General features: G+C 31.7%; 1 protein-coding gene and 1 long non-coding RNA gene across 4 annotated transcripts in view; one reads left to right on the forward strand and one right to left on the reverse strand.

Annotated features, from left to right (window-relative positions):
- The window catches only part of LOC114325987 (rho GTPase-activating protein 92B), a 95,152-nt gene that overhangs the window by 45,032 nt on the left and 29,574 nt on the right, over positions 1 to 20,546 (reverse strand). Inside the window, exons 1-2 of one of the 3 annotated variants that reach the window (XM_028274145.2) lie at positions 13,162 to 13,317; positions 740 to 875 (exon numbers count right to left, since the gene is read on the reverse strand). In XM_028274145.2, the coding sequence (XP_028129946.2) occupies positions 740 to 875; positions 13,162 to 13,238 (213 nt within the window). In that variant the 5' untranslated portion in view covers positions 13,239 to 13,317. Of the gene's footprint in view, positions 1 to 739; positions 876 to 13,161; positions 13,318 to 20,546 lie in introns of those variants that run through there. The other 2 variants (XM_028274147.2, XM_028274146.2) reach the window with 2 other exon arrangements.
- Positions 13,453 to 18,888, forward strand: LOC126887734 (uncharacterized). Its single transcript, XR_007699176.1, has 2 exons — positions 13,453 to 13,588; positions 18,537 to 18,888. It is a non-coding gene; the product is annotated as an uncharacterized LOC126887734 (long non-coding RNA).

Below are 20,546 nucleotides of genomic sequence, written 5' to 3' on the forward strand. Positions count from 1 at the left end.
CAACGCACATTTTGTTTACGGTTAACAAACATTATTTCTATATTGCTGTATATTATATGTCGGTAATAATATCACTAATTAGCGTATACAGTGATGAGCGCGCTAATAACCTGCAAAATAACGCAAAAGCTGGAAAATATATTTAGTTGTGAGATAAAACGAAATGAAACTAGTAGGTGGGACATTTAGCGATGGAAATCTATAAATTTGAAATATATTTATTGCTTCCCACCTTTAGACGTATCGGACGAGTTTGGCAACTACCACTGTGGTAGTGACAGTTTTAGTTGACATACTCCTCTGATACGTCTAAAGGTGGGAAACAATAAATAGAAATTTATCGCTAAATTTCCTAAACTCTACTAGTTTCATTTCTTTTTATCTCACAACTTAATACGATTTTCATGTTTTGCGTTATTTTGCCGGTTATTAGCACTTTCATCACTGTATAAATGGGTATTAAAAATGAAAGATACCACTTTTTATTTATTATTTAAAAAAGTCGGAAATTCGATTTTTCGATCTTGAGGTCGGTTATCTCAAACACGGTTCGAGATATCGAAATTGGATTCAAGATTTCAGGATTTCAGATTTGGATTCAAGAGACAAAACTTCATATGAGTGCATCGGTAGATAGGCTCTAAGTATTGCAGGGGCGGCGACGCACAAACGAACGAACAGACTTCGCGAATTTATAAACGAAAACAAAGTTTTGGTTGAAAAATATGTGTTCGCTTACCGATAATTTGTCGATATCTGCGAGTCCATTGGGGGCGATTTTCTTTGTGATAGCACTAAGAGCCCCTCGCATGTATTCCACTTTCTGATCGGCATTTTGAAGTTCTTCATGGTTGAAGATTTCACTTTTTTCAGCCCTGGAAAAAATAAGACAGTTTCAAACATCGAACAAAAAAAATAAAAAAAAGAGTTCAAGGCGATCATGGTGTTAAAGGAAACATAATAAAAATTGTTACAAGAGAAAATACCGACGCCGATTAACCTGTCCAGAACTGTAAAAAGACCTGTCCATGTTTTCAAATCGACCATATACCTACGCTTCTCCAAGAAATTAAGGCACCACCTTAGAATTTTGAACATTTTTAATGACTCGAATTTCCTAAACCTGTTGTTCGATTTAAGTGATTTTTTTAAATAGAAACAATATATTATTAACAGTATCGCAGTAATAATATTATTGATAGATAGGTAAATTGTCTTTAGAATATAAGACAGTCTTATATTCTAAAGAACAGAAAATACCCGCAATACCTAAAAACAAAAGTCTTCAATCAATGTATACTCCCTGTTTTAATATATGGCTCTCAGACATGGACGTTTACAAAAGAGAATATGGAAAAAATAGCAAAGACAGAAAGAGCCATGGAAAGACAAATGCTGAACATTAAATTATCAGACAGGAAAAGAAACGAATGGATCCGTAACAAAACAAAAGTGAAAGACGTCTCTACCCAAGTAGCAAAGCTTAAATGGAAGTTCGCCGGACACACCCTACGGCAGAAGGATGAAAGATGAACTAAGATGGTAATACATTGGAGACCATGGAATCACAAACGAAAAAGGGGAAGGCCACAGATGCGATGGTCAGATGACCTGAAGAAACACACTGGGTCAAAATGGATGCAAATTGCCCAAGATAGAGAGGCATGGAAGAAGGAAGAGGAGGCCTATATCCAAGGATGGATGTTTAGGGCTGATTAGATAGATAGATAGGTAAATTGTCATTGTATCCCGGGTGTACCAATCAAATTGGCGATTTTTTCTCAAACTTCGCGTCACCCTGTGGAATATTCTAGCAATTATAAAACACTGAAATAATAATAAACACAACTATAACCTCATGTTTTCTTAACATTCTGTTTGTTGATTCATTCGCTTATTTTGAATAATAAAAAAGTTAGATTCTTTAACAAGTAGCCTTTTTTTCATCAATACAGGGTGTTCTTAAATAAGTATGACAAGGGGTAATTGTGCATGAAAAAATAATGACCGTTTGCTTTATAAACGTATGTCCGCAAATGCTTCCTTTCCAAGATAGGGGGTGTTTTTCTCGAGACAAACTGACGATTTATTTATTGCTCTAAAGCCGGTTGAGATATGCAAATGAAATTTGGTAAGTTTTAAGAGGTAGTTATTCTGCATTTTTTGACATACAATTAAGGATTTTATGTTCACCATTGGCGCATATAAGGGTTATATTACCCGAATGCGGGTAATATGACCCATCAAAAATGACCCATTTTTAAGATGGTGCGTTAATTTCTTGGAGAAGTGTATAAAAATGAAACATGAACTTAAAACTCGAGCTATAAAATATCTCCATTTTGACGTTTCTTTTTATAGTTTGTATGTGCCTACTCTTTGCGTACAATATGAATATATAGACTAAGAGCCGCTATAGGTGAAATTTCTTAATCATTTTAGGCACGACGGGACCCTATAACTTCAATAGTAGAACCTAAAAGAAAACGTTTGAACACTGTGCCGTCACTTTTCAGTGGCAGATGCGTCGACAGTGGCGCATCAAACTTTCCACTTATGGACGGGATAAATAAATTAAAAGTTACCCTCCCTTACTAACAGAATTAATTTTTTTTTATTTTTTAAGTTCTATGTGATTAATACATAGTATTCAGTGTAATTTTAACCCACCACCCCTTCCCCCTGCCCCCACCATCAAAAACTTCATTTTTCGTTTTTATTTTTTTTTTTGGTGGGATGCAATCAATTTTAAAATTTCATCCAACGCATAGCTGAGGCTTTTATAAAATATGCCTATTTTTTATAGACCCATAGGTAGAGTGTACATAACCTCAAAAAATTAAAAAAAATTGTTTTTTTCAAAAAAGCGTATAACTTTTTTTGCGAAATAGCTGCAGGTCTAATTTTTTCTTAATCTTAAGTGTTTTATCAAACACTATATTTTTGATTTTTTTCAGATTTTTCCGTAACTCTCCCCACTTTCAAAAATCCGAATAACTGTTTTTTGGGGGGTTTTGGGGGATCTTCCCTATTTTATAGACTTCATAATATATCAAATCAATTTTGTTTTTATAGGTTATATGTAACTTGAAGTAATTGAATAGAAAAAGACTGTTTGACTTGTACACACTTCTATATAAATCTAAACGGGAACTGGTGTATGTTTTCAAAAGACTGATAGTGTGTAAATAAATTTATTAAATCAGCTAAGTACTTTCAGCATATTATGCCATCATCAGAGCTATCCTATAAAAAGACTAAGTTGAAAAATCTTATTCATAAAAAATTATAAAGTGAAACTTACGTCTTATAGGTGTAAAAACCTCAAAAGAAGAGAAAACTTCGAACAAACACATTCTTTAGTTTAAAATAAACCCAGGGATATAACCACTGGTTAGGGTAAAAACCCTTAAATGTTTAAAAAATCACATTTAATGTGTTTTTTATAAAATGGCTACCATTCTTACAAACAGCTGTTACTGACAATATTCAAAAACGACAGGCTGCTGACGGAAACAATAGTTCCTAGCGACATCTGTGTTATTAAAATTATTTAAAATTTTTTGAAAATGACTAAGTTGTCATATGTATGTTACTAATTAATGAAATTAATATGAAAAACTGAAGTTAAATTTAAATGACAATTGTTAAGTTTAAAGTAAAGTTAAATGTGAAAATAATCAAATTATCAAAGTATTATTAATTATTAAAAAACCAAACAACCAGTCAGTTCTGACCAAATATAGAAGTGAGATAGATGAAAACCAAGGAGAAGCACCGTTGGACAAGCTCAGAGTTCCAAAACTGTTTGAAAACAATATTATTATTAAAAGGCAAATCGAAAATATTTACTTATTGTAATCAATGAAGTAATTGAGTCCTTTAGAATATTTCAAAATCAGAAAAACACGTTCAAACCCTCCAAAACCCCCTTAAACAACAGTTTTTTGGATTTTTGAAGGTAACCAGCGTTACAGAGAAATCTGAAAAAAATTAGAAATATAGTGTTTGATAAAATACACAAGACTAACAAAAAATTAGATCTGCAGCTGTCCCCAAAAAAAAGTTATATACTTTTTTCCAAAAGAAAAATTTTAAATTTTTTTTGAGGTTATGTACACTCAACCTACAGGTCTATAAAAAATAGACGTGTTTTATAAAAGCGTTAACTATGCTTCTGAATTTTTTGAATTTTTAAAATTGATTGCATCCCACAAAAAAAAATAAAATCGAAAAATAAAGTTTTTGATGGTGGGGGCAGGGAGAAAGGGGTGGTGGGTTAAAATTACGATTAATCTTATGTCTTAATCACATAGAACTTAAAAAAATGAAAAAAATTAAATTCTGGTAATGAGGGAGGGTATTTTTTAATTTATGTATCCCGTCCATCAGTGGAAAGTTTGATGCGCCACTGTAGACGCAAGTGCCACTGAAAAGTGACGGCACAGTGTTCAAACGTTTTCTTTTAGGTTCTACTATTGAAGTTATAGGGTCCCGTCGTGCCTAAAATGATTAAGAAATTTCACCTATAGCGGCTCTTAGTCTAATACCGTTTGTTAATGAATTTAATGTTACATTAAACTTGTAAACAATTTTTGCTCGAAAAACACTAATAACTCTACGCAGTTTATGTGGTTTTGTGTTTAAATAAAAATAATGGAAATTTTTTTTTTTAGATATTCTAGGTCAACATTTTTGTTGACAAAATATAGGAATACTTAGATTATTTACATTTAACACTGCCTAGCGATTTTAACTACACATTTTTGATTAAAATATTAATACTATCATATAATTACTACATATCATGTAGGTACCTAAGTATTCAAACGCCACATCCGTAACAAACAATACCATAAATGATGGAGAAATTGATTAAACATTGTTCATAAAACGCCAACTTGAAGTAATAGAAAAACTGGTTTGCGGAAATTAAATATTTATGACTAACAACAGTTAAATGAATTTTGTTTTCTGTGAAGGAATGTCCAAATGGGAAAATTCCGTCTAGTGCAGTCACTGAAGGTGGATATGAGCTATTACTTCCGATTTCGTTGAACCTCCATCGATTTGCATGAAAATTGGTGAGTGGTTAGAGGATATCTCAAGGAACAAAGGTGACATGGTGCCAACTTGCGCTTTTACCCTGGGGGTGGATGCCACCCCTTCTCGAGGGTGAAAATTATTTTATTGAAAATAACCCCATAATTCGATAGAGGGACAAATTCTAAGCAAAATTTGTTATATGAAGTTATTAAAATAAATCAAAACTTTTTGAGTTATTAAAGATCAAAGATTTTAATTTTTCTTGTGAAAAATGCATGTTTTTAACCGATTTTTCATCAATAACTCAAAAACTATAAGTTTTTTCAAAAAAGTTATTATTACCAAAATTGAAGCCAATAAAAAAACTCTTACTAGAAAAACCTTTTAATGTTAACTAAAAGTGAGTTATAGGTAGGGTTACCATACGTCCGGATTTCGTCCGGACTTGAAAGGCATGTCCGGATTGGGGTCCGGATATGAGAAATGTCCGGATTTTTGGCTTTACTAAAAAAAATGGAAAACACTTGGCCCAACGGTGGGAAATTTCATTCTGCGCAGCACCTAGTTAAGTTCTAGGTCTAAAGTATGTTAAAATATAGGTATATATGTATAGTAAATATAGGTACAGTACAACCTGCCATTTCCGGACCTGTTATATCCGGACCTCCCCATATCCGGACGGTTCTGTCGTCCGGATCTACCGAGAAAGGCAGTCCTGCTGTTGGACAACGCACACTCTCATCCCGACCTAAAAGAACTAAAAGATGGCGAAATAATATATTATAGAATCTATAAAACGTGTCTACCGACGAAAGTTATTGACGGCGTTGATTACTGGAATGTATGAAGGAGAAAAGGCTTCAGAAACTATAAAAGAAGTGGTCACAAAAGTGGTCTTGATATCCGGATTTTTTCATGTCCGGATCGGTCTGTCGCCACATTGATCCGGATATGGCAGGTTTTACTGTATATATGTATTTTAAACTGGCAAAGATTTTCGATGTTAGTTGCATATTGTAGCGAAACAGCTGTACTTTTAATTGTGCCATATGCATTTCGCATATACAGTCTGTTCCATCGAAAATCTGACCACCCCAGAAACTCAGAAACCAAGAGCTTCTTCAAAATTTAAAAAAATACGTCAATTTATAATGGGAGGGGAACGAATTTTCCTGCAAAATTCATGTCCTCAAATGTAACCCTCCACTGCCCGGTATCATCCCCCACTTTTTTTTTAAATAGAAAGTGTGATCGAATGGTACATCATTTGAAAGGTATTTTTTTTCTCTACACGACACTCTATTTTTTTTAATTTACATAACAAGTTACATAACAAGTTTGAAGATAATTTTGAACTTAACAAATGTATTATAAATTAGTTAAATCCAAAACTGTCTTTAAAGTTATTTAGCAAATTAAAAAAATAGAGGGTCGTGTAGAGAAAAAAAAACTACCTTTCAAATGATGTGCAACTCGACTACACTTGCTAATTAAAAAACACTGGGGGTCAGTAGGGGGTTTCATTTGAGAGCATGAATTTTGCATGAAAATTCGTCCCCCTTCCAATACAAATTGACGTGTTTTTGTGAAGAAACTCTCAGTTTCTGATGGGGGGGGGGGGGGGGGTTAAATTTTCGTTGGAACACACTGTATGGACAATGTAGAGGTAGCAACACACAGTCAAATTCACATTTTAGATTTTCTACAACCCCTTGGACTACCCCTGTCCGGATTTGGCCTTAATAAATTATGATAACCCTAGATAGGTAATTGAATGTATATTGTTTTCGGCGAGTAAAAAAATCTAAGTATTCAAACTGAAATAACGGGAAAATGATGCATTTTATAACATAAACTTATTAAACATTTGTCAAAGTACTTAAAAATATCTATCAAATGAGCCCCCGAACATGTTGATAGCATTAAAATTTACGATCCAAAATTTTTTCAAAACTTGTTTTAAAAATTTTTCTAAAAAATGTTATTGTTTTTTTTAATAACTTCGTTCATTTTCACGATATCAGGTTCATCTAAAAACCGTTTAAAAGATAATTCCAAGGGCTATTTAAGCACGTTGAATTTATTCTTTTAAACCCTTACTTTTTTTAAAATAAAAGGTTAAATGGCCCCGGTTGCATGGTTCTTACAGCAAAATTTAAGATTTAAACGTTTCTATCTCGGTTATTTTTTACCCTATAGAAATAGTGAAACAGGTAAAATATTTGACACGGACAAAACTAAAATTTGGTTATATATAATTTTTTACATATACTGAGTATTTTTGGAGTTATTACCAAATGAATATGAAAATTACAATAATTTTAAAAATTATGATTTTTTTAAACTATAACTTTTTTTTCAAAAATATGCAATCTCAACCAGTCAAAATTATTGAAATCATTACTTATGCTGATATAAAGAAGTTCTTGTAAGGATTACTATACATTTTAATTTTTGTGGAAATGGCGTATGTTTAATTTTTCACTTTTTCCTAAAAAAAATCGAAAGGGTTCTTTTATTTTCATCATAACTTGCTTAATTTTGACGCTATTAACTTGTTCTGAAGCTCATTTGATAGGTATTCCGAAGAACTTTGACAAATGTTTAGCAGGTATATTTTATACATTGCATCGTTTTCCTGTTATTTAAGCTTGAATACTTAGATTTGAGTACTCGTCGAAAAAAATACACATTCAATTGCCAATAACTCACACAGAACTAACATTAGTTTAGTTCTTTAAGTGAAGAATGTATTCAGTTTTTTATGATCTTCAATTTCAGTAATAATAACTTCTTTGTAAAAGCTTATAGTTTTTGAGTTATACGTGAAAAACCGATTTACGACATGCATTTTTTTACGAAAAAATCAAATTTTTGGTCTTTAATAACTCAAAAAGTGTTGATTTATATTAATAACTTTATATAACAAATTTTACTTAAAATTTGTCCCTCTATACATTTATAGGGTTATTTTCAATAAAATAATTTTCACCCCCGAGAAGGGGTGGCATCCACCCCAGGATAAAAGCGCAAGTTGGCATCATGTCACCTTTGTTCCTTGAGGTATCCTCTAACTACTCACCAATTTTCATGAAAATCGATGGAGGTTCAACGAAATCAGAGGTGAAAACCTTCAGTGACTCCACTAGTCAGTAAAACACCTATAGTGTGTAGTATAGTAACATAGGAACATAAACCTAAGTTTATCAAAACTATATGGCGCGTCTTTCGAAGTCAATATTTTGACTGTTTTTATATTAGGTTTGTTCTAGCATCAGTTTCAAACGGTTTGAAACCATCAGCGAATAGTGGACCAGCGCGAGTAGAGGGGATAGCACTGGTGACTGTATTATGTTCTCTCACTGACCAACTATTTGCTGACGGTTTCTGACTAGTTTGACTGTTTGCTAGAACAAACCTATTATTTATATTATATTCTCTATTGCAACAAACCAACCCCTTGTGTGGGGCCCATGTAAGGGATAGATGACTATTTTATTATAAAATACTTGATCGTTATTTTTTGTAGTACTGATAGTAATCGAGTACTGATAGCAATTTAGTCTATCTTACTGTGCCCAATACTTTTTTTAATGAAGTGGTAAGGAAAATGAGTTTTTTATATGCAATACAATTATTACTTTTCACCTTTATACCATAATATTCATCCAAGCGCAGCGAACTTAACACTTTTTTCTAATAGGCTTCTATTGAGTCATCGAAAAAATCATAATCTAATAAGACCATGGAATCACTTATAGGTCTGGATCCAGCGTATCAAAAAAAGTTGATTAATAGCAAGCTGAAAATTTGTTAATAGCCTAACGGTATCTAGTCGGACAAACTTTGATGTATGGTAACACTGGAACAGTGGAAGTTTTAATTGTGGAACGTGATTTTAATTGTAGGTCATCCTGACAAGTTTAGGATTGTGAAAACTATTAGAAATAGCAGATAATAAAAGGAACAAATAATAGTAAACTAACTAATTATTTTAACCGAAAAACCGTAATATTACAATATACAAAGAAATTAAGACATGTGTTTCTACTACGATGTATTCTTACAGACTAAATATCGAACGCAGAACTAACATACAGGTCTGACATTCACATCCCTTGTAACACGATACTTTTTGCAATTTTACGTAAGAGGGTATATCGGCCTAAATGGTTCTAAGAATTGGCTCACCCATGAAGAAAGACCCCACATGTGTATTCTAACACTTAACAAAAATAATAAAGTTGAATTCCAACAAAAACTAGCAGGTTGTTTTTAAGTTTATTCAAGACGTCAATAGACGTAAGCTTCTTAACTAGTCATGACAGGTAGTGATGTTAGAAGAGAATATTTTCAAGAGAACACTCGAGAACGACAATATTCTCGAAAATATTCTCGGCCAGAAAATTCTCTCGAGAATATTCTCGGCAAATTTTTTCTATATTTTCAAAAACCGAAACAGAAATAAAAACTAGATACGGGTCAAATTCCCATGAACCACTAGCAAGGGTGTTGACAGTGTCAATATTTATTATTTTGGTGCAATATTAACGTGAAAATATTTAGAAGGGTGTTCATTTAAGCACAGAAGAACAAGTTGAGGAAACTGAGTTTGTAGATAATTTAGCAACTTTAAAATATGGTGATGAGTCGGCTGAAATAATGGCAGATTTGGCACTTTATCGGTCTAAGCAGGGATTTTTTGGAAAACCATACGTTGTAAAATCATTTGAAAAACTAGACTTAATCATATGGTGAAAAGGTACATGTTTCGGAACAAAATTAACTAAAATAGTAGTTGATATATTATTAAGCATGCTTTCATCCAGTGCAGCGACTGAAAAAAGTTTCAGTACTTATGGTTTTTTTTATCCACTCCTCTAAAAGAAACCGGCTCACTGCTGAACGAGCTAGTAAGGTAACTTTTATTGCTCACAATTTAAAATTGTTAGACGTAGACCAATACATGACTGAGCTGGCCACTCGTGAAAAACAAAATCCCACAACTCATCAGTACATTGAAATGCAGATTGTCGATGACCAGGATGAGCTAATGATAGAAATATATTCTGAATCTGAGGTCTCATCTTTTATTATACCACATCGATTATTTGCTGTTAAGAAGAAAATTTCATTTTTTTATCAAAGAAATTTTGTGTTTTCTGTTGTTTTTAATTTTTTTTTGTTATTTCACACACTGTTATTTCGTCTCATAATTTTGTATATACGATCATGATTTTTAAACCCCTATTTTTCATCTTCAACAATATTCTTAAGTGCATCATGGGATTCATTCTCAGAAAATTCTCCATATTTGGTGGAGTTCTCCATGGACGGTGATCCATAAATATTATATTATACTAATACGTCGCTAAAGAGTTCTAAAAAAACTGATTTTTTATATAAAAGCAGACTGACAATCTAAAAATTAAAGGAATAACGCAGAAAACACAAAAAATCGCTTATTACTTAATTAACCTATAAAATGCCAGTGTCAAAATTTCATAAATGCCATTAGTGTCAAAATTACAAACAGTGGTGTAAACTTGCCTGGGATTGGACCAATTATAAACAAGCATCACGGCGCGGTAAATTGGAATGACTCCTCCTGGTTTAAAAACAAACCATAGATAATTGAAAAACGTCAACTTCTTTGACAAAAAACCATAGGCGGACATTTGAATTTTTATTAATTAAATGAGAAACTGCAATATTATATTTATTTAATTTATTCACCAAAATCAAACTCAACATAAACCCAAAAAATTAGTATGACTGAAGAGGTATTTTGAATACCTTTCAAACGAGGTATCACTTGCCATAAGGTCCCATTTAAAATTATCGGTCACACTGGCTCTGTAACGTCATCTGTCACTATTATGTCACCTGTCATGACTAGTTACGAAGCTTACGTCCGTTTATTTCCTCCCTCCAAATTTCACTACTATAGGTATAACCGTTCAAAAGATACGAGGGGCGTACGGACTTTTGACTAGCACTGTATATGAAAAATGTTTGTCCGACGTATGCTGGGCATTTTAATAAGTCCAACACGTAGAACATGTCAAATAACAGGAATTCTGTTGGTGATAAAATAGCAGTCTAATTTTTGCATGAGAGTTAAATGAAAGGGTAACAAATCAATTGGAAGTTCTGTCCGACAAAATACATGGGACGTTTTCATAGTCTGACGTTCGAAACCTGTAAGCCTTGATGATGATATTATGTTATATTACAGTTTGTGGTGAACAAAATTCATGGTGGTAAAATGAAAATTGAATTTTGTACAGAAAGAAAAAGCATCTCCAAAGTGAAAATGAAATATTTGAAAATATTCACAGAAATGAGTTCAATTTTGTTACTCAGGGGTTTTCGAGGTCGCTCAATACGAATATGATAACAACAATGGTCTTTGAGTTACCTGGTGCCCAGAGTAGAACTCGTTTCCTGGAGTTTTATGTTATTTTCATTCAAAGTCAGTCGAAAGTCATTATAGACCGGGCAGTATCGTCGCCCCCGCTAACGAAATTATTCCGATTAGATTTTTTTGCACAAACTTACTCAAAAAGAGGTCCTTATAATATATCCACAGAGTGCCGGGCGGTGCCGTGGTCGAAAAATTGTTTAAAACATTTTTTTTTAAAACAAATTCACAAAAATAACTTTTTCATTTCGAACAATATTTTTTTAGATAACTTGGGTCATTCTGAGCAAAAAAGGTCCCTTGTCATTTTTCTCTAAAACTGATTGTTGTCGAGTTATATGCGATTAAAAATTTGAAAAATGCGAAAATGGCTATTTCCAAGGCTTAATAACTCAATTAAAAATTATTATTATAAAATTCAAAAAATGACCAAATCAAGTTTCAAACCCCTTCTTCAAGGCCCTGAAGAGATTTTTGGCATTATTTTATTACAAAGCTGCTATTTTTAATTATTAACAATTAGCGTTATAGTCCAACTATATCGTCGCCCCCGTTAGCGAAACTATTTCGATTAGATTTTTTTGCACAAACTTACTCAAACAGAGGTCCTTATAACACATCCACAGGGTGCCGGGCGGTGCCGTGGTCGAAAAATTGTTTAAACAATTTTTTTTAAACAAATTCACAAAAATAATTTTTTTATTGCAAACGATTTTTCTTAGATAATTTGGGTTATTCTGAGCAAAAAAGGTCTTTTGTGATTTTTCTCTAAAATTGATTGTTGTCGAATTATATGGCCATTTTCGCATTTTTCAAATTTTAAATCGCGTATAACTCGACAACAATCAATTTTAGAGAAAAATCACAAGATACCTTTTTTGCTCAGAATGTCCCAGATTATCTAAAAAAATTGTTCGAAGCAAAAAAAATATTTTGTGAATTTGTTTAAAAAAAATTGTTTAAACAATTTTTCGACCACGCCACCGCCCGGCACCCTGTGGATATGTTATAAAGACCTCTTTTTGAGTAAGTTTGTACAAAAAAATCGAATCGGAATAATTTCACTAACGGGTGCGACGATACATCCTGGACTATAGCGCTAATTGTTAATAATTAAAAATAGCAGCTTTGTAATAAAATAATGCCAAAAATCTCTTCACGACCTTGAAGAAGGGCTTTGAAACTTGATGTGGTAACTTTCTTGAATTTCTTAATAATAATTTTTAATCGAGTTATTAAGCTTTGAAAATGACTATTTTCGCATTTTTCAAATTTTTAATCGCGTATAACTCGACAACAATAAATTTAGAGAAAAATGACAAGGGACCATTTTTGACAGAATTACCCAAATTATCTAAAAAAAAAAATTTTTCGAAATGAAAAATTTTTTTTTGTGAATTTGTTTAAAAAAATTGTTTAAACAATTTTTCGACCACGGCACCGCCCGGTACCCTGTGGATCTGTTATAAGAACCTCTTTTTAGGTAAGTTTGTACAAAAAAATTGAATCGGAATAATTTCGCTAGTGGGGGGCGTCGATACTGCCCGGTCTATTACTCGGAGGTTTTCGAGATCGCTGCATACGAATATGATGGTGCTTGAGTTACGTGGCGCCCAGAGTGGATCTCGCCTCTGGGAGTTTTATGTTACTTTTATTCAAAATTCTACGGTTACGAATATTTCAATATTTACCCGTTATATACTATTTCAGTGGATTCCTCGTCGTTCACACTCTGTTTATCACTAAAACACAAACCACAAAACACCATAACTTCCACAATTCACGCATTTAAACTGCACCAAGACATTGATAATACTGGTGTGACATACACGATAGTGTATAAAATTCTGTTTTAAATAAAAAACTGCATGTTACCTCAAGAGATAAAATGATAACACGGTATTAAAAATCACTTAATAAAGAACTATATCTAGATATTATTGTTATTAATTGTAATAGAAAATATTTGCATATGCGATTATGATGGTAATTAATGATAAGATTTGGGGAATTTAATAACATTTTGAAGATATTTCAAACGACAACGTCAATTAAAAATAAGTAGGTAATAAACAGAAGTGAAAAAAAGTGACAAAATGGCTAATAATCTTCAGAGCAGTAAGTACATATTTTGGAAAAATTGTTTTTTTGTATATCGAAGTGCAATGACCTGATTATCCACAATAATGAGCGAAAATTTCGCTAGCTATGGTATTAGCTTTTCATCAGTTAACCAGTTTTCGAGTGACTTCATCCATAATTCAGCCAAAAACTTGATTATGGTATAAATAATCACTAGATAGTGATTGACTATAAGATTGGCTACGACTCTGTAAACACACGAGAGATGTTTAGAGTTTAGGGGAATAGCAAATCAGTTAGTAGTGATTCTGTAATGTTTCGACATTCTGAAAGTTAAGTCGACTTTACACTACATGATTTATCATATGATTTGGCCCATGACGAGCCGCATGCCAAATGGGCAGTGTAAACATGTAAATTTCACTCCATGACCAAATCATATGACAAATCACATGATAAATCATGTAATGTACAGTCTGCTTTAGTCTATATTAGAGTTCTCGTAACAAAAATTTGGTTTGACCTTCGATTTCCTCTTCGGAAATTTCCGAAATGAAAATCACATATTATGCTGTTTAAACAGGCGCAACGTGGACTTTGTGCAATAAATAGCTTTTTCAAAATCTTAGTTTAAATACACTCCGCCAAAAAAATATCGCATCACCTTAAAAATGGGACATTTTTAATGTCTCATATTTCCTAAACCTGTTGTTCGATTTTAGTGATTTTTTTAATATGTTATAGCTTTATTCTTCAAGAATATCGATGTAATAATATTGTTGCTAAACAGATATGTGTCATTGTATACCGGGTGTAACAATGATAGTGTGTTTTTTCCTTAAAGTTTGGAACACCCTGTGAAATATTCTAGCGTATATAAAATATTGAAATTCAACCTCAACTGTAACCTTACGCCATCTAAACATTTTGCTTTTTGATTCATTCGCTTATGTTGGATAATAAAAAAAAGTTAGGTACTTTAACAACTAGTAACGTTCTTCATCAATACAGGGTGTTTCCAAATACGTGCGACAAACTTTAAGGGGTAATTCTGCATGAAAAAATAATGACAGTTTGCTTTATACACATATGTCCGCAAATGCTTCGTTTGCGAGATACGGGATGTTGAATTTTTTCTTGCAAACTGACGATTTATTTATTGCTCTAAAACCGGTTGAGATATGCAAATGAAATTTGGTAGGTTTTAAGAGGTAGTTATTGCGCATTTTTTGGCACACAAATAAGAATTTTATATTCACCATTGGCGTGCATACGGGTAATATGACCCGGGTAATATGATGATAATTTTCTGAAGAAAAACCCATTTTTTCCAAACTACAAAAATTCGTTATTCGCTTGTAACTCCATTTTTTTTTAAACTAATCACTCTAAGCCGGTCAAACTTCTAGAACCTATTAATAATACATAAATAAAGAAGACCAAATTAAGGTCAATGAGTAATTTTAATTAGGATGGTGATTAGGGGGTTGCTTTCAATCACTTTTTCGCTGAAAAAAATAGGGACTGGCATTCTTTTCATTATAAGTCACTTAATTTTTGAGCTAGATACTTTTTTTTATTTATTGAGATATATATTTTTATATACTTTAAATTAGTTTGAACAAGTTATCCTCGAAAAATGCACAGTTTTCCCGTCTTTTGACTTTGAAACTACAATATCTAGCATTTGACGAAGAAGAGCCATCATATAAAAGTATAGCTCGATTACTATTGGTCTTAAAGAAAATTAAAAAAAAAACAGTTTTGCTACCTAAAACATTGATTTTTTCGATATAAAACTAACACTTTCGCTAGCCGCTAGGGAATAAATCGAAAACTATTAATTTTATCAAAAAAATGTATAGAACGTTTTTTGCTTAGAACGAATGTTTTTACCAACTTTTGCGGTCAAAATATAATAAAAAATTTACATCCCTCGAGATGGGGTGGCAACCACCCCCATGGGGCGCCTTTCGGCATCATATAGATTTTGATCCTTAGACTATCCACTACTTATTCTCAAATTTTCAAACAAATCGATCCATTCTGTAAACATTGCGAGGTTTTGTACTATTTTAAGCTACATTACTTGGACTATTATGTTTATGTTTATATATCGTATTTTACGTCGAATATTATGTCTGTGTATAGACATAGATAAATAAGTTTAGAGATTTCAAAAAAACTACTTTATACTCCTATATTATGTTTTACTTCATAGTTTCACTAGACTAGACGGTAGACGATGTTTAGTTCAAGGGGAAAATTCAAGGATCCTGGGACTCAATGCATAACTAGAGGTATATAGGATTATTCACAAGAATCGATTAAATTTTGACAGTGCAAACTATTGCAACATTCTAATCGCTCATTTACACTATGTATAGCTTAGAAACAACATTATGATCGTGACTAAAAGTTGCGCAATCACCAAGTTGGTTTAAATGGTAAATAACAATGACACCAATCAATGGACGGTCGGAAATTGGTAATGACCCACATTTCAATTGGTAAATAAACAAGCTTGTTCAGATATAAAAGGATAATAATGTTGTATGTGTCTTATGCTTGAGACTGGTATGTTAAGTATTATTTAAGCGATGATACGAAATGGATCCCCTTATCTCTTTTATTAACTTCCCTCTTAAATTTAATGTGTGTAAATTAGGGATATTGCGAAAGTTTTATTGACAATAAAGGTTTATGTTTGTCGAAACGATACTTATTTAATTTAAATTTAATAATTAATTAATGGAGATTTTATAATTTATTCGCTCGTTGGGTTTTTTTTCTAATAATTAGTCCATCGGATGTTGAACCACTTTGGACTTAAAAGAGAAGAAAGGTGAAGTTACCCGCACTCACACAAAGAATTCAATTTTCTTAATTCTTTTACGTTTTATTTGATTACAAAAAAGACTCAGCGCCCCCTCCCCCAACATCCTCATTTTTTGATATTTTTTTCGGTGGTTGGCAAAAATTAAAAAATTTCAAAAAATTCGCACGCATAGTTGAGGCTTTTACAAAACAAGTCTATTTTTTTGAGACCCTTAGTAGACCAGTAAGGATCTGTTTTTAGGTGGATGTGAGAGGTGGCATTCAGATTTTTGCGGATAAAGTTAGGTGATAACTTCGTTAATAATAATTGAATTATGCTCCTTCTCAAATATGCCCGGAACATTAATAAAAAAAATAAAATATTTAAAAATTTCAAAAAATTTCGTTTTTTTTTCTATTTTTGGTTATAACTTAAAAACTATTCATTTTAGAACAAAGTCCTATAGGAATAAAACAAAGATAATTAAATTTTCTATCAGATGCGATTGGTTAAAAATGTCTTAATTGATCACCCTTGCTTCAAAATAGCAATAAATATCAAATAAGGGGGCAAAACAAGCCTGTCCTTATTCAATGATTTTCCATCACTTAGGTTACACTTGGAACCTTCCTAATTCGCTTAGAAAATTTTTGTAATGTGCTAAAACCGTACACCAAATTTCATTAAAATTGACTTACTAGATTTTGCATAATAATTTTGCAATCTAAACTTTTTTTAAAAAATTAAAATTTTTTAAAATCTTGTACAACAAAAACTAGAACATACAAAGATTTGTCAATTTTTTTACATATAAAGAAGTACTCCACCTATCTAATGCACTTTACAGGATTGAAATCGGATTATTTAAGCAGCCTCAGCAATGTTTTAAAGTTATAAACAATTTTTTGGCTTATAAACAAATTAGTGCTGCGGCCAGGAGGGGGTGCTACGGGCTCCTTTATTTAGATGGACTTACCCAAGTTTTTATGTATTTTGACCCGTAGAACACGAATTTTTTGGGTAACAGTTGATCCGGATGTCGATAAGATTGTTATAAACAAAGAACTTGAGGAATTACATAAAATCGGTTTTTGGCAAAATAAAACATTTTTTTTTGTATTTCTTGGGCAATTCTAAGCAAAAAATGTTCTTACAAGTTTTTTCGTAGGATGCATAGTTTTCGAGATAAACGCGGTGGAACTTTCAAAAAATCGAGAAATTGCAATTTTTGAACGCGAATAACGTTTGATTAAAAAATAAAATAGCAATTCTGCTGACAAAGTTTAAGTCAAATTATACCGGTTTTAATTATTTGCATTGCTAAAAATTCATTTTTTTATTATTAAACAAAGCTATTTGTTTATAAGCCAAAAAATTGTTTATAAATTTAAAACATTGCTGGGGCCCCTTAAATAATCCAACTTTAATTCTGTAAAGTGTATTAGATAGGTAGAGCACCTCTTTATATGTAAAAAAATTAGCCAACTTCTAAATGGTCTACTTTTTGTTCAGAAAGATTTTAAAAAATTTGAACTTTTTTAAAAACATTTAGATTGCAAATTTATTATGCAAAATTTATTAGGTCGATTTTAATGAAATTTGGTACACGATTTAAGTATGTTACAAAGAATTTCCTAAGCGAATTACTAAGGTTCTAAGTGCCACCAAAGTGGTTAAAAAATATTGAATAACAACAGACTTATTTTACCCCCTTATTTTGTATTTATTGCTATACTGCAGAAAAGGTAATACCTTAAGACATTTTTTACGAGTCGTATATCATACAAAATTCAATTATCTTTATTTTATTTCTGTACGACTTTGTTCCAAAACGAATCGTTTTAAAGTTATAAGCAAAGAAAGCAGAAAAAAATCGATGTTTTTCGAAATTTTTAAATATTTTAATTTTTTTATTAATGTTCCGGGCGTATTTGAGAAGGAGCATAAGTCAATTATTATTACTGAAGGTGTCCCCTAACTTTATCTGCAAAAATCCGAGTTCCACCTCTCACATCCAAAAATAGACGTTTTTTCGCAGATCCTTACTGGTCTATAGGTTGACTATACATAATCTAAAAAAATATTACATATTCTGTTTATCGAAAAAAGAGTACAACTTTTTTGTGGAGATGACTTTTTTATGAACAATATATTTGTTTTTTCCAGATTTTTCCGGAAGATGTGCAACCTTCAAAAACCCGAAAAACTGGTTTTTATGGGTTTTTGGGAATTATCCCCATTTTAGACTTTGAAGTAAATTGAAGTAACCGAGTCCTTTAGGATATTCCAAAATTGGTCGAAAGATCTTTAAACCCCCCAAAAACATGTTGTTCATGGTTTTTAAGAATTTTTCCTAGTTTTTGTGGGGTTAATAATATTTTTTGAGATCGATACAACCTGAATCAATGCGTTTCCAATTCATATTAAAAAAAAAGAATGTGTGTACTTTGTAAGCACGTAAGAAGTTATACTTCTATTATATGATTTCAAAGAAATAAATATACTTTCCAACAGTTTATTTATATTTTATTTAAAGATTAAACTAATTTTTACTTAGTACTTTCCAAAAATTTTTATTAAAACAATACCAAAAATTAAAAAAGAAAAAAAATTGAAAACACCCGGATTCGAACCGGGGACCTCTTGATCTCCAGTCGAACGCTCTACCACTATATATACCAAAAAATATACGAAAAAAAAAACATCTTCAAACCTCAAAGAACCAAATATAACCATCGTTTATACGAAAAACCCGATTTTCAAGGGTTATTCGGGGGTTTTTTTACTGGATTACTCGTGGGCACACTGTGGTTATACATAGTTTTAATTATTTCTGCCTTTTTGAGAATCAGAAATATACCTTTAATCTTAAATGCTTTCTAGCTGCTAATGAATAAGTTCAAAAACGTAAGCAATGTATTATTTATACACGTATTAAAATTTTTTAAAAGCCTTCCTGAGTTTCACCTATTTTCACCTGAGCAACATTTTCAGTAGGAATTGCACAAGAGCTCTAAAATTATTGAATTTTTCCCGAGTGACACTTTGACAGTTTTAATTTCACGAGCCAAAGGCGAGTGAAATTGTGTCTTAAGTGTAACGAGGGCAAAAATTATATATTAATTTTAGAGATCGAGTGCAATTTGTTGTGATTATTTCATAAATAAAACTGTTCAAAATCAAAATTTTATTGTAATTTATTTATGTAAGTACAAATTAGTACAATTAAACACACAGTTATTATAAATATTTGACGGTTGAAAGTTATCACTTTTATAATTTTTAAAACATTAATTGTTATTAATGTCACTTAATGTATTTTTTCGTAGCAACGAAGGGCATCTGACGTAATATACTTGACGACGGGAAATTATCAAAAATTATCAGTTTAATTTGTATTTCTGTAGCTTTCTATTGGTCAGAATCTCATATGAATGAAATAATCTCTCGGTTATTTCATGTGTCCCGGTTCACTCTTCTGACTTCAACAAAAATGCCTTCTTTTGTTTGGACTGGTTGGTCATCTGTGGGGCCATATATTTTTATAAATGCAAGTCTTCTTCTTAAAAGTTCCAAGTATTTTTCTATGGACCTGGACTAATAAACGTACTGAATGTACGGTGCCATTTTTAAATGGCACCGCCAAACAAATCTATTTTAATTTTTAATACAAAAATACTTGACTGAAACTTTGAAAATGAAAAATGAATAAATCAGTTAGGTTTCTTTTTATTTCTATTGGTAGGCACATATTTTGGCTTACTATTATTCATCATTTTCTTCTTGTTTGTGATTATTTTGCATTAATAGAGTAGTGTGATTGATCCGGATAATTAAAAAAATTTAAACTGCATTTATTTATATACTTTTTATCTATTTTTTATATAAACGATATCTAAACTTTATAACAGTACGTATTACAAAAAAACCCAGTTTAATTTTATAGAATCAATAATACAACATATTTATTTATAATGTAAATGCGGATCCATTTACTGGGATAATTTATCAACAATATCGTAATAAAATTTAAGAGATAAGAGTATATACACTTTTAATGATATGCAGATTACATAGTCGTGAGTCATTCTACTAGCGAGCTTGATTTTAATTTATTTAATCATGTCTGTCTTTTACTAAACTGAGGTGTCTAATACGACTTTTAGACCAATCAAT

Source organism: Diabrotica virgifera, chromosome 7 (genome assembly GCF_917563875.1).
Source record: "Diabrotica virgifera virgifera chromosome 7, PGI_DIABVI_V3a".
Lineage (NCBI taxonomy): Eukaryota > Metazoa > Arthropoda > Insecta > Coleoptera > Chrysomelidae > Diabrotica > Diabrotica virgifera.